Source organism: Heloderma suspectum, chromosome 2 (assembly GCF_057233095.1).
Source record: "Heloderma suspectum isolate Gila_16-S chromosome 2, 16-S_ref, whole genome shotgun sequence".
Taxonomy (NCBI): Eukaryota; Metazoa; Chordata; class Lepidosauria; order Squamata; family Helodermatidae; genus Heloderma; species Heloderma suspectum.
In genome coordinates this window covers 382310257-382324065 of record NC_139459.1, presented here as the reverse complement: position 1 = coordinate 382324065, position 13809 = coordinate 382310257, and the positions used below count along the sequence as shown (strand labels likewise).

Sequence of the window (13809 nt, the reverse complement as noted above, 5' to 3'; positions counted from 1 at the left end):
TTTGTCAACTAAAATTGATGATACAAAGGTGAAGTTTCACCTTTCTACTTTCTCCCCGTGACCATAATGATGAATAAGGCGGGGCTGCCAGAGGCTGCTTGGGAAGGAGCCTGTGGGAAGGACAACCAGCTGCACCAAGTGGCCCCTGAGCCTGTTTCTGCCCCTCCCAAACAGGTACTTAAGGTGGGGCTGCCAGAGGCAGTGCCTTGGCATGCGCCTCGGCATCACGCCAAGTGAGACGCTAAGTGTGCCCTTAGCGTTGCACTTGGCGACGCATGGAGGAGCATGGGAAGACCCACCCACCGCCTCTCCAGAGACACCAGCAGCCACAGATACCAGCAGCAAATAGCAGCAGCAGAGGGCAGCATCTTTAAAGACCAGGGAGGAAGGGGCAAACGTGGATTTTATCTGCTCCTTCTTAGCTGCTGCTCTCTTTTATCTCTTTTATCTTTTATCTTCTTTTATACTGTTGTATATTTTATATGTTAACATTTTAATATGTGCCTGGGAGGACAGTTGAGCAACTCAGGGGGTCGGGGAGGTACCACCATAACTGTGGTCATGGGCAGGGGGAGGTATGGCATTGTGGGATTAACAGGCCAGCTGAGGAGAGGCAGGGGTAGACAACTTATGGCTGTCCCCTCTTCTGGTTCTTCCCCATCCTGAAGGTTCCTGGCGGCCTTACCAGTCAGCCCTCGGGCCTGATGGTGATGCTGCTGAATGCCAGGTCAGTCCAAAATAAAATCTCCCTCATCCATGATTTGATTGTGGATGAGGGGGCTGACCTGGCATGTATTACTGAGACCTGGGTGGGGGAACTGGGAGGGGTCACTCTCTCCCAGCTGTGCCCTCCTGGGTACTTAGTGCAGAACCAACACTGACTTTAGGGTTGGGGAGTAGGGGTTGCCGTGGTCTATAGGAATTCAGTTCCCTCTCTAGGCTTCCTGCTCATTCAAGTGCAGAACTTGAGTGTTTGTACCTTATGTTGGGTACCCGGGACAGATTAGGGATTCTGTTGCTGTACTGCCCACCCCACTGCCCAGCAGCCTCCCTGCCTGAGCTGACAGAGGTGGTCTTGGACTTGGTGTTGAGGACCTCTCGGATGATGGTCCTGGGGGATCTCAACTTCCATGCTGAGGCCACTGTATCCGGGGCAGCTCAGGACTTCATGGCTGCCATGACAACCATGGGGCTGTCACAACATGTCATTGGCCCAATGCATGTAAAAGGACACACACTTGATCTGGTTTTATCAACTGGGCAGGAGGATGGTGATCTGAAAGTGGAGGAATTACATCTGTCCCTTTGTCATGGACATGGTCAGATCACTTGCTGTTGAGGTTTAGACTCCTGGCAGCCTTTCCCCGCTGCAAGGGTGGGGGACCTATTAAAATGGTCTGCCCCAAGAGGTTAATGGATTCTGATGGATTCCAGCGGGCTCTGGGGGATTTTCCTGCTGGTATGGCTGGTGCTCCTGTTGAAGTCCAGGTCGCTCTGTGGAATGCAGAGATGACTCAGGCAGTTGACACGATCGTGCCCAAGCACCCTCTCCCTCTGAGCAGAGCCCAGCCAGCTCCTTGGTATACACCTGAGCTGAGGGCAATGAAGCAAGAGGGGAGACGGCTAGAAAGCAGGTTGAGGAAAACTCATGCTGAGTCTGACCGAACACAGGTAAGAGCTCACTATCGAGCCTACTCTGTGGCAGTGAGGGTGGCAAATAGACAGTACTTCTCCACCAGCATTGCATCTTCTCAGTGTCATCCAGCAGAGATTTCCTGAGTGGTTCATGGCATGTTACATTCTGGGCCAGGGAGAGAGATGGTGGAATCCTCGGTGGCACACTCTGATGAGTTTGCAAGGCACTTTGAAGATAAAGTCACTCACAGTCATCATGAATTGGACACCATGATTATGCAGCAGGGCCAGTGGCAGCTCAGATTGGGCCAAAACAGTCCAGAGCAGCCTGAAATCCTTTGGGAGTAGTCCAACCGACTTCAGGATGCTCCCAACCCATTCCAGAACTGGACCACTTTGGCCCAAATTTCTTCAGTCTGCTTCAGGATTCAGTGTGAAACAGTGCACAGCCCTAGAAATGTATTAATAAAAACCACTATCTTAGAATATTAATAATAACAACTCATACTGATCAATTTCATAGGGTAGTAAATCATGGTAGGCCATAAAAGAGAAAGGGGGGACAGTCCAGAGGAAGCAGGGTCCTGTGTGGTTCTTTGCTCACCTCCCTTACTGCCTCAAAATGAAGAAATATGTTTGAGTAATGCATTTCATCATCATGAAAATAGTGATGGAAGTAGATGTGGGAAGGATATGCTGGACCTGAGAAAAATGCCTTGTCCCTCAGGTGTTAAAGCAGAAGGATCAGCAGCTCAGTTTGCACAAATGGCTCAGCCTCTGGAAGAGGTCAGAGTCAGCAGAGAGACCTTGTTGGCTCCTTTTGTCAATGGATCCCTGCTGAGCTGGAGACTGGAGTAATCTGCTCCGGCCCTCTGCAGTGGTGGTGATGCAACTGTAATGCAGGTGAGACCAGGCCAACAGTTCCCTCCCCTTGCCAGGATCTGAACTGACAAAAAGAGGAAGGCATTTGGCCCTGCCACATGGGTCCCTCTTTCAAGACCTGCCCTGAAGCCTTCCAGAACCTCCTAATCCATAACATTCTTTAAAAAGCAAACCATGGGCCTCAATCATGCATCTTTCTCTCCTCATCGAACAAAGAAGCAGATACTTTTCCTTTCTTCATAGCTAGAGCAATGTGACCCAAAACAAAAAGGTGCCAATTTTTTAAAGAGATCCCTCTTCTTACAAGGAAGGCTGCCCAGTATTTCTGGATCTACCTGGATCCCATTGGAAACCAAAGGCATGGATACCTTCCATACTTGCCCCCACCAGAAGCAATGGTTCTTATCTGATCCTGGTTGGTCCAGAATTCTAACCCATCTCTAGTATTAAAGATCAGATGCTACGGGTGGTTTTCATCATGAGATGCTCCTTGCAATTCAGGTCAGGTCTCAGTAAAATAATGTAGCATTTGGGAAGAAAGATGCAGCCCAGTAAGCCAGCACTGGAGGCCAAGATAGAGAAGACCTGCACAGCTACCATGTATTTGCCCTTTGTGCTCAGGTAGGAGGGCACAAATGAAACCCAAACACTGCAAAAGACCAGCATGCTGAAGGTGATCAGTTTGGCTTCATTGAAGGCTGCAGGCAGCTTCCTGGCTAGGAAAGCCACCGTGAAGCAGATGGCAGCCAGGAAGCCCATATAGCCAAGCACAATATAGAACATTGTCATAGAACCTTCGTTGCATTGCAGGATGATCTGTCCAGGCTGAGAGTGCATATCAGAGTCAGGGAAGGGTGGAGAGATGCCCAGCCAGATGGTGCAGATGACAACTTGGACACTGGAACAAGAAATTACTATGGAGTTTGCAAGACTCTTCCCCAGACATCTCCTCACCTGGTTCCCTGGCTTTGTGGCCAGGAAGGCCAGCACCACAGTGATTGTTTTGGCCAACACAGAAGAGACAGCAAAAGAGAAGATGATGCCGAAGGCCGTTTGTTGGAGAATGCAGGTCTCTTTCTTTGGCCAGCCAATGAATAGGAAGCAGGACAAGAAGGAAAGCAGGAGGGAGATCAGGAGAATGTAAGACAGGTCCCGGTTATTAGATTTGACTACTCGAGTTTCTCGGAAATTAATGAAAACTATTAAAACAACACCTGCTGTTAGGGATAAGAATAGGACAAAGGAAGTCAGAAGGATCCCTAATGTTTCATTATAGGACAGAAAAGTTATATGTTTGGGTACACATTGATCGTGGTCCTTGTTTGGATGCTGATCTTCTGGACACTTGGTGCAATGGTCTGCATCTGAAAAGAAGAAGAGCCACTTGAGCATGATGGACATCAGGCATACATCCAGAACTGTCGGTGTTATCTTACATTTTGAGCAAGGATGGGGAAGTGGGAGAATTCAGGAAATAAGAATCTGTAGTGGGGGAGGGAGGGCGACCAATGTTCTCTGGTAGTGGACCAGCATTGTGTTCAGGAGATACAATCTATGACCTCATAACAAAACCAGGCTCTCAGACAGTGTGGCCAGGAAAGTGTTGTGAGAGATTATGGGTCTCCTGCAATTCAGATTACACAAAGCTGGGATTGATGAGTTGATTTAGTGTAAAGCAAAGTTCCTATCTTGTTCAAAGATGGAGTAGCAGCTGTGAGTAGCTAAACAATATTTCAGGGTAGTATCTATGTGGCTATCCTATTTTTTATCTAAGTCATAGCAAGCAGGCCAAGGGAGTAAGCCCTGTCTCTGAGCAGGGATTTGAACTCTGGTCTCCCCTGTCGAAGCCCAACACTCACCTCCATCATCATTCTGGCTACTTCTGAGGGCTGTCCCCTTACTTTCAAACCCAGAGTAACAATCCTTCTTCTTATCTTCCCTTTCATGGAAAATTTTGCTGAAGGCGTTTACAGGTGTAGAAGGATGAATCAACACTAGACAGGAGAATGGTCTGATCAACAGAGAGTTGGGGGTTGTTGTGGGGCAGAGGTTTCCAATGTTTGCATCTTCAGCTTTGTACCATTTCCACATCCCCCTTTCTGCCAAGGAACACCTGCATGTCTGCCACAGAATCACACCACATTGCAGCCAATTCTTTCTCTATAATGGTAGACTGGCCTATGTTTTAATGACGTCCCTGCCCCAGTCATGTTAAATGCAGAATGTTTTTTTGTTTTGTTTTTTCCTGGGGAGGACATTGCAATGGCGGGGTGCCACAACCAAAAAGGCCCCTATTAGGTCACCTGTCACCTCATTTCAGATGGCAGGGGGATGCAGAAGAGAGCCTCTGATTACAAATGTGGTGTCCAGGCAAAAAACAAACCCAAATGTTCACTGTATTTCCCAAGGGAACAGCCTTTCCTCTGAGGTCACCCACCTTCCTGAGTGGAGATGGTCCCTTCTGCACATGGAGCACAAGCGTAGCAGCAAGGTGGCTCTCCTTCCTGGATCTCCTTGGCGTATCCAGGGCGACAGCTCTCGACGCACCTGGAGCGAGGCACAGTCTAGCGATAAAGAGAAGGAGCACCAAGGAAAACATGTTAGGAGCATTTGTTTCTATGGAAATGAATCTAAGAATTTGGAAAAGACCCAATGAAATCTGCAGTCCCAGTGACCTGAAGTGACCTCAAGATACTCTTTGGGCTCTTCATTTGTTCATTTCAACATGCATATTACACTTTTTTCTACATAAGTAGATTGAATGCACAGTGCAAAACAGAAAGGTAAGAGGTACAAGAAAAAAATAAACAGAGGGTGCAATCCTATTGGGATAGTCAGCAATGTCCAAACTCAGAGCCAGCCTACTATGCAATGCAGGGCAGGTGGATCATGGAGGGGATTGTCTCCTCCACACCTTTGCAGCTAGATAGGTGCTTCTGGCTTTCTAAATAGGGGCTTCTGAGCAGGGGATGGGGAGGCAAGATGATGCACAGAAAACCTCGCAATGGTGCCTCTGTGTTCTCCGCCCCTCCCTGTCTCTGGGAACACTCCCTTTTCCCCTTTTCCATGTGGTAGTTAGAAGCATGGAGATAGGGAAGAATGCTGCCACATATGAGGTGGCGGGGCAGTGGGCAGGGAGTGTGGTCCCCCAGAAATCAAGAAATCCTGTGGCTCTCTGGACACTGTCTAAGGTTGCTTTCCCCAATGAAAAACAGAACTAACAAGAGAAATAGAAAAGTAAGCAGAAAACACACCAGTTAAGAGAGATTATAGCAAGTAGGGCTGTGCAGGGACCCCCAATCCATCTCAGAAGCCCCTTCATGGCTTCTGAGGCAGGCACAATTCAGCCCGGGCTGATTCAGTGGGCCCCCGACCTGACTCAGCCCCTAACCCAAAGTGGGATTGGGATTGCTGAATCCAGCTTCGGGGCCAGCCTGGTGCCCATGCTCACACCCCCAGATCATTCCCTGGGTGCAGCCACTGACTCCTCCCCTTCTGCTGCTGCCACCACCCCCTCCTCAACCACGGCCTCCTCCTCCTGTGGCAATGGCAATGATTATGGTGATTTGTCAAACTTCAGCTGGGCCAGGTATGCTGAAGTTCACCAAGGCGCTTCAGAAAGCCCTTGACCTGCTCCAGGCCGCTTCGTGCACCCTCCGATTCAGCTCGGAAGTGGTCTGTCTGAAGTGGCCCAAAGCAGCCTGTTTTGACTTGGGCCTCAGGCTGAGATGGTGCACAGCCCTACTAGACACCTCATATGTACCAACCTCATATTATTAGAGATTAATGGAAGCAACAAGCCCAAAATATGACACTAATCATTTCCCCCACCTGATTAAAATACCTGGGCCACACAATGGTTTCTGGGTGAATGGTGAGTTTTGTGTCAGTGGACGCTTGTGTCTTCATGCTCCCGATTTTCACTCTACCACGAGTCAAATTGGGAAACAACACCCAGTTAATGAATTCAAAGTCAGCTCCCAGCTCCCCATTCTCGTCCAGATACAGTCCGCTCACAGAAGTGTTAGGAAACTGGACAACTCTTAAAAAAGTGTGAAGCTTGAATGACAGAAAACACAGACAGCTTTTAAAAAACATGAAAACACCCCAAGTGAATCAGCTACAAGAACAGTATCAATTTACTGGAAATACACATGATTTTATCCTTAACATTGTTCAAAAAAAGATAATCATTCTTTCCTGAGGAGTCTAGGGGATCATTTCATCAGGAGAGTGCATGAATAATCTCTGGATGACTCAGAATAACTCCCCAGGGAGGCTACTTAAGGAGGCAAAGGAGGCATCGAAATTTTAACACATGAACAGTCATTTCCATCCTGAATATTTTGTCATTTGCAGTGGTCAGTGGAGGCTTGTGTAGGGATGTACAAAATCCCTTACCTGGGTCTGCCGGGTTCCTCTGGGGCGGCGAGGCACTCCGTCCCTCTCCCCAGAATCCTCACCAGCCAGCTCCACTCCACGGGGATTCCGCAGAGCTGCCGGCCGGGTCCGCCAACAGCCGGACATCTGGCCGCTGGCTAGCAGAGTTGCAAATGGCGGCGGCCATAGCCGCCGACGTTTGCGTCCTTGTAGTCAGCCATGATTAGGGTTGGCAGAGAATTTCTCCCAGAAACTTTGGGGGGCCGAGCTCCAACGTGTTCGGCCCCCTGAACAAGTTTCGGGGAGAAATTCTCCCCCCCGCCCCTCGCACCCTCCCCGGGACGGGACTTACCTTTGGCGAATGTCCCTCCTGGTGGCGGGTCCGGCCGGCGGTTCAGCGGGTCTTCGTCCGGGGCGGGAGCGGCAGCTGGTCTTTCGACCGGCTGCCACCACCACCATTCCAATAAAAGAAAAAAAAAACGCCCCCGTGATAGGCTACGTGACGATTAACATAGCCTATCACGGCTAGATTTGGAAAGTCAGCCATGATAGGCTACATAAATCGTCACGTAGCCTATCACAGGGGCGTTTTTTTTTTTTAACTTTTTAGTTCGCGGCCGGGCGAGGCGAGGCGCCTCCTCCCCGGCCTGAATTTCGGCCGGACGAGGTGGGAAGCCTCCCCCCCGGCCTGAATTTCGGCCGGGCGAGGCGGGAAGCCTCCCCCCCCCAGCCTGAACCTCGCGGGGGGAGCAGCGAAGCGCCTCCCCCCCACCGCGAAAAGCTTCGAGGACAGGTAAGTGACTTTCGTCCATCCCTAGCCATGATAGGCTATGTAAAGACTTACATAGTCTATCACGTCTGGCTTAAAAACAACAATGCGCATACACAAATGGCGGTGGCTACGGCCACCACCATTTGCGTTCCTTAATTTTGGCCGTCTTAGTCTACATCAATATTTACGTAGACTAAGATGGCAAAAATAAGGGGGAACGCAAATAGTGTCCGCTACGTCCAAAAATAAGACTACCTAGACTAAGACATCAAAAAATAAGGAACGCAAATGGTGGCGGTCGTAGCCGCCACCATTTGCATACAAGGTTTTGTTTTTTTAAAACCCAGCCATGATAGGCTACGTAAATCTTTATGTAGCCTATCACGTCGTTTTGTGTTTTTTTAACAAGACTGCAAATGGCAGCGGCAGCAGCAGCCAGTCAGAAGACCAGCCGCCACAGCCGCTGCAGCCGCCGCCGCCCGGAAGATCCACCCCAGGTAAGTCTTGTCCCAGGGGGGATCCGCGGGGGGACGGCGGGGTGGCAGGCCGTTCCGCCACAGATTTCGGGGGGCCAAATGCACTGGCATTCGGCCTCACCGAGATCTGTGGTGGAATTCTCTGCCATCCCTAGGCTTGTGGGTCCTATTTCATTGGGGCTGTCAATCTGCACTGGGTTTCAGTCAGAACTCTACAGGAGCTATCCAAGGTTTGGAACCCATTTTGCTACAGGGACCAGCACCTTGGTTAGCTCCTTTAGAGGTCGGACTGGTTGTGACTGAAACCCAGAGTGCATTCACAGCCTCACTGAAATAGGCTCCACCAGCCTCCACTTGTGGTATTTTGGCAAAAGGAGAAGGAATACCTGCCATGGCTGCAGCCTTTGATGTTCCAGCCTGCCTCCTCCACCCACCATCAACATCCGTTTCCATTGGGATGAAATTACTGCATCTAAGGTATGTGCCACAGCTTGGACACTATGGTAGGTGCTGTAGCTGTCTTGAGACAGGACTCTGCCTATCTCCTCCTGAGGAAGCATGTCCAGTTGCTCTTTCTCTGTGCATCTTGTCCAACTTTTGTTGGATAACACATGCTGCGAAGAGAAACAGTGAAAGGCTCTTTCCCAAAACTGTGCAGTAGCAAAAGAAGTTGGTTCATAGTAGTCATATTTTGTCCTTTGGGGGGTCTTCATTATGGAGGACAAAGAACCATGGAGAAATGGAAATAAATGAGGTGTAGCAGACAAGATCAAGTTCATGTCCTGGGAAGTTGTTGTGATCCAGAATTTTGCCCCAGTTTGTTTCATTTCAAGTGTTCTTTGTATAAGGATCATTGGAAGAAAGCTATAGTTAGAGTCCATATAGAAAACCATTACTTTGACTGTTCTCCACAGGACAGGTAGATCATTCTCGGACAATTCAAACAAGACAGTTCGTGGTAGTCTTTTTGAGAAGGCCACACAAATCCCATGACTGATCATGAGGGGTGTCAAGGCCCTCATGAACCTCTCTCCGTTGTCGGTGTCTGGAGCATAAAGGCCAATCCACGTCCATCCAAAAAAGAGGAGCAGCTGGACGATCCCCGGGTACTGGGTTTCTTCTTTTGGTGCCATCCGGTAGACAAAAGGGAACTCAGTTTTATCATTAAGAACATGTGGAACAAAGCCATAACTCACCTAGTGAGGAAAGGAAAAGACTGGTGTTCAGCACTGTTGTTGTTGTTGTTGTTGTTTTAGGATATCATATGGTTTTGTTTCATTCTGGTGCTGGTTTTTAATATGTTTTTATTCTGCAGAGTTCTGATTTTGCTTTAATGTACATACCTTGTTTTTTAATGTACTGTAAATAAATAAATGAAATAAAATAAAGATCAAATAATTGTTTACCAGAAATTATAAATATCCAACAAAATGCATTTCACTTTGATAGGTGTGGGGTATATGTGGAGGTGGGGTGCCAAAATACCTGAAGGATCCCTTTTGGTGCAGCCATTCTTTGTGTAACTTGCCAAAGAAGTGCACGGGGTTCCTTGTCAGTGGAAACCAAGCTACTCCACCCAGTCTCAGAACAACAGCATCCCAATGGCATTCCCTTTCTTTTCCCCATCCGAGTGAATGCTAAGCTTTCACTCACCAAAAATAAAGTAGAGCGGCACAGTTGAAGACACCACTAAATGTAGGTTGAATGTGCTCCTGGCCTCAAATGAGTCCACCATACAGAGAAGATTTAGTCCTCCCACACACAACTCTGTTCCTGAAACTGTTTGGGGGACATGCTAGAGCCTCATTCAGGTATTACAGTGATGGATTGACAACGTGAGCAGAAAAGGCTCTGGGGGTGTGCCTTTAGCTCAGGGTTGGGTAACATCATAAGGAGATCAAAATAACATAAGAAGAGCCATACTGGACCACACCGAGGGTCCATCTAGTCCAGCATTCTTTTCCCATAGTGGCTAACCTGTGCCCATGTGAAACCCAGAGCAGGGCAGGAGTGCAACAGCATCCTCCTGCCCATGTCCCCCAGCAACCTGTGTATGTAGGCATAGTGCCTCTGATACTGAAGGTAACATTAATCTGGGGGGTGCATTGTCCCCAGTGGAAGCCTGTGGGGGCTAAAACTCACCACTATCATCAGAACCAGTGAAATGGCTGAAATCCAAGGGTTGAATCCAACAAAGTCATACTTAGACAAGACCCATTGAAATGAATGGGAGAAGTTAGTCAACCCCAAGTGATTGTTTGGGAAAGAAAAGTGTGCAGGGAGAGCACACCATGTTTCCCAGCATAATCTGGCTGGCAGGCTGTGGGGAAATGCAGCAGCAGAATGATGGCCGTAACCAGAACATGTTACCCTACCTTCCGTTAGCTTCTCCCCTGTTGTCATGTGCACCATGCCAAATTCCCTATGTGCAAATGTAACTTCAGCAGTAAGGGGACAGGAATCTTTTCTACAATCTCTTAAGGACCCTAGGAGGTCAGGATGAACCCTGGAAGATTCTTCAATGGGTAATTAACAACATAGCCGAAAACTGCATATGGACGCGAAATGCTGGTTTGTCTCTGCTTCCATCCAGATGCCACCAAATGATTAGAAGTTGGGATTTTGAAGGGTTCCGAGCCTGTGGTGGTCATTAGGCAGCTGCCCAGCCATTCCAACCCCTGAACCCAGAACTGATTATGGTCCTCCTCCAAATGCACTTTTGATGCCCTGGCTCCCATTCCAAAGCTCCACCATTGCCACTACTCCCTTCCAGCACACACTCCAGAGGAACAGCTTCCCCAGTGAGCACAGGTGCCTTGAAGTGGAATTTAAGCCAAGCAAGTGCTCAGCTCACATTTCTGTGCACCTGGCATCCTCTCCATTCCCAATTCATACCTGTGGGATTTTGTAGATGCCTGACATGGTTGAAATCAGGATGTAGAGGTCAGATTCAGCCCTTTCAAGGACAGCCAGCAGGTGATTCTTTCTCCCACAGTTGTAGTTTGGAAGATTGCTTTCCCCACCAGCAACCAGCTGTAGCATCGCATAGGAAGTGGTTCTGCCATCGAAGAAGGACTTATAGACATCGTAGCCCAGGGTGATGTTGGGTAAGAGCCTGCGGTTCTGGTTGATCTCCTGAACGGCAAACAAGAAGGCCAGGACGTGCCAGTACCTTGGACGTAGCAAACTGCAAAAGAATAAATGAAATGAAAATAGATCACTCACTCTGTCATCCTCCATTCAATGAAAACAAAATGCCACTTACTTTCTTTTACAAATCTAAAGCCCTTTTAAGGCAATATAAATCTCAGAAGAGCCTATCCCGAAGTAATGGTCTCTAATGTAAATAAATATCCATTTGCTGTTTTTTTGTTTTTTTTTAAGATTGTAAATTATGCTCCATTCCTGGAGAGGGCAATCCACAGCCTTCAAGTAACTGAAGCTCTCGGGGCATTTTCAAAACAATTAAAATACATTATACAAAGTGTATAACCATTCACATCAAACCATTTGAACAGACAGCGTGTACACAGAGGCCAGCATCCAACTGTGATTAGGGATGCTGGAGAAATTCAAGATGGATTAAAATGAGCTTGGATTTCTAAAAATCTGACCTGCAGAATCCTCTGAGGAGCGGGCCCTGCAGAGTCCATGGACTTTCAGATGATTTTTTTTTTACTTTCCCGAAATTTACGCATATAAATCCATAAAAAATACATATGTTTCTGCTGAGGAAACGGAGAATGGAATAGGGGACAAACAATACACTAAACGTTATGTCCAGGGGAAAATTATGTAAATACTTAACGTTAATACTTATGTGAATACTTCCCTAAATATTTACATAATTATTTCCATAATTTTCCTCATGACGAAAAAGAATATTCACATCCATCTGTGGACAGATGATGGAATGAAAGGTACTTGACAATCCACAAAAAACAGACGGAGCGGATTTTACACAGTCCATACATCCCTAACTGTGATGCTCCAGAAACTCAAATAACGCTACCGGAGCTCTGCTAAATCTTTCTGTTGCACATCCTCTTGCAAAATGGGTGCAAGCAGTTGCGTGCCTGAAGCAGAATGCCCCATGGATTGCACAGCCAGTCGAACAATGGGTGACACAATGCGTTGCACAAGCATAATCCGAAACCGCTTGCACAACCATGCCTGTGTAAAAGGAACTTTAGTTGGATTCTTCCCTTGCGGGTAGTTCGGAACGTAGTTTCTGCTGGCAGAACATCATTTGTGCTAATGGAGTGACAGAGTTGGATACTGCCCAGACAACAAAATCTAAAACAAGTATAATCAACCGCAGGACAAATCCAGGACCAGATTACAAACTCATCATATGCTGTCAAACGCCTGAGAGAAGAGAATTACTTAACACGTGTGTGTGTGTGTGTGTGTGTGTGTGTACTGTACATACAATGAAAATTTCTGGATCTGTAGACTCAGAAGTCTTAGTCCAAATGGCCTTAATCTGAAGGACAATTCATAGGCATTACACCAATCATACCGCTGTTTTATTCTCCTAAGGGGCTTTCCCCTGCAGGCATTCCAAACTCCAACTCCTGATTCCCCTTTAGCAGCAGAGCTACTGATGAGTGCAGAAGATGAAACGTGCAGCTTAAGTATGTGTTTTGAATACTCTTTTGTTAGTGTTTCTATCTGTCATATACATATCTACGTTTCTTACCCCACAACTGGAGCAGTCTGTTGCAAGACATTTCAACTTCCCTTCACATAGTCTCTCAGACTGACAGGCACTTCCAAGAGAACAAACAAAAGTCAATGACATGCTTGACAAAAGGGGAATTTTCTGGATCTTCAGACTGAAAACTCTTAGCCAAAATGGCCTTATTCTGCAGGACAATTCATAAGCATTACACCAACCATAACGCTTTTTTTTTCTCCTTAGGAACTTTCCTCTGCACGCAGTCCAAACTGCTACTCCTGATATCCATTTAACAGCACAGCTACTGAGGAGTGTGGAAGCCAAAACATGCATCTTAAAATATATATTTTTAATACTCTACTGTTGGTCTTTCTGTCTTTCTTAGATAAGAATCTTTCTTATATGAAGATTACAAAACCCTAGCAGTTTACGACCAGAATTAGGGCTCCCTCCTATTGACTCAAGCTCCACAAAGCCAGAAAATCAGAAGATGAGCTGGATGCCCTTCTCAGTGGTCTCCAAATGTTTTTGATCATGCACCCACGCCAGTGAAAATCTTTTGAGCATGCACCCCTTATATACGTATGTATATTTATAAATTATATACATGTACTACTGTACTGAAGTATTATGTACATTATAAAATATACACAAAAATAGAAATTAAGAAAGGATGAAATAAAGATGAAATAAACAATATATTTAAAATTTCTTTAATTTATTTTGTTAGTAATGGTATTAAAACCCCCTTTTTGGTTTCACTAAAAATAAATATTATTAATATTACTTTTTAGTGAGAGCAGGGTGATTGAATACAGTTCATTATTTTATGCTTCATTCTTTTTTAAAATCTTGGTATAATGCTTTGTGATACAGCAATTAGAAGGTCTGGTTCTGATTTCTGATTTCTGATCTTATTTTGATAGTTGGTTTTAATGGCTGTCATAATTGAAAAAGACACCTCACAAAGATACGTAGATCCA

The 13809-nt window shown here is 46.7% G+C and overlaps 2 protein-coding genes across 3 annotated transcripts in view; both read right to left on the bottom strand.

Annotated features, from left to right (window-relative positions):
- LOC146356375 (uncharacterized) overlaps positions 1–13809 on the bottom strand; it is a 980383-nt gene that overhangs the window by 757826 nt on the left and 208748 nt on the right. The gene's annotated exons all lie outside the window — the stretch shown is intronic.
- LOC146356379 (vomeronasal type-2 receptor 26-like) overlaps positions 3185–13809 on the bottom strand; it is a 31308-nt gene continuing 20683 nt past the window's right edge. Inside the window, exons 5-10 of one of the 2 annotated variants that reach the window (XR_014787457.1) lie at positions 11041–11332; positions 8532–9341; positions 6362–6442; positions 4955–5081; positions 4377–4511; positions 3767–3881 (exon numbers count right to left, since the gene is read on the bottom strand). Coding sequence is in view for 1 of the 2 variants with exons in the window: in XM_084832609.1 (XP_084688735.1) it covers positions 3804–3881; positions 4955–5081; positions 6362–6576; positions 8532–9341; positions 11041–11332 (1522 nt within the window). In the remaining variant the exon portion in view is untranslated. Of the gene's footprint in view, positions 3882–4376; positions 4512–4954; positions 5082–6361; positions 6577–8531; positions 9342–11040; positions 11333–13809 lie in introns of both variants that reach the window. The other variant, XM_084832609.1, reaches the window with a different exon arrangement.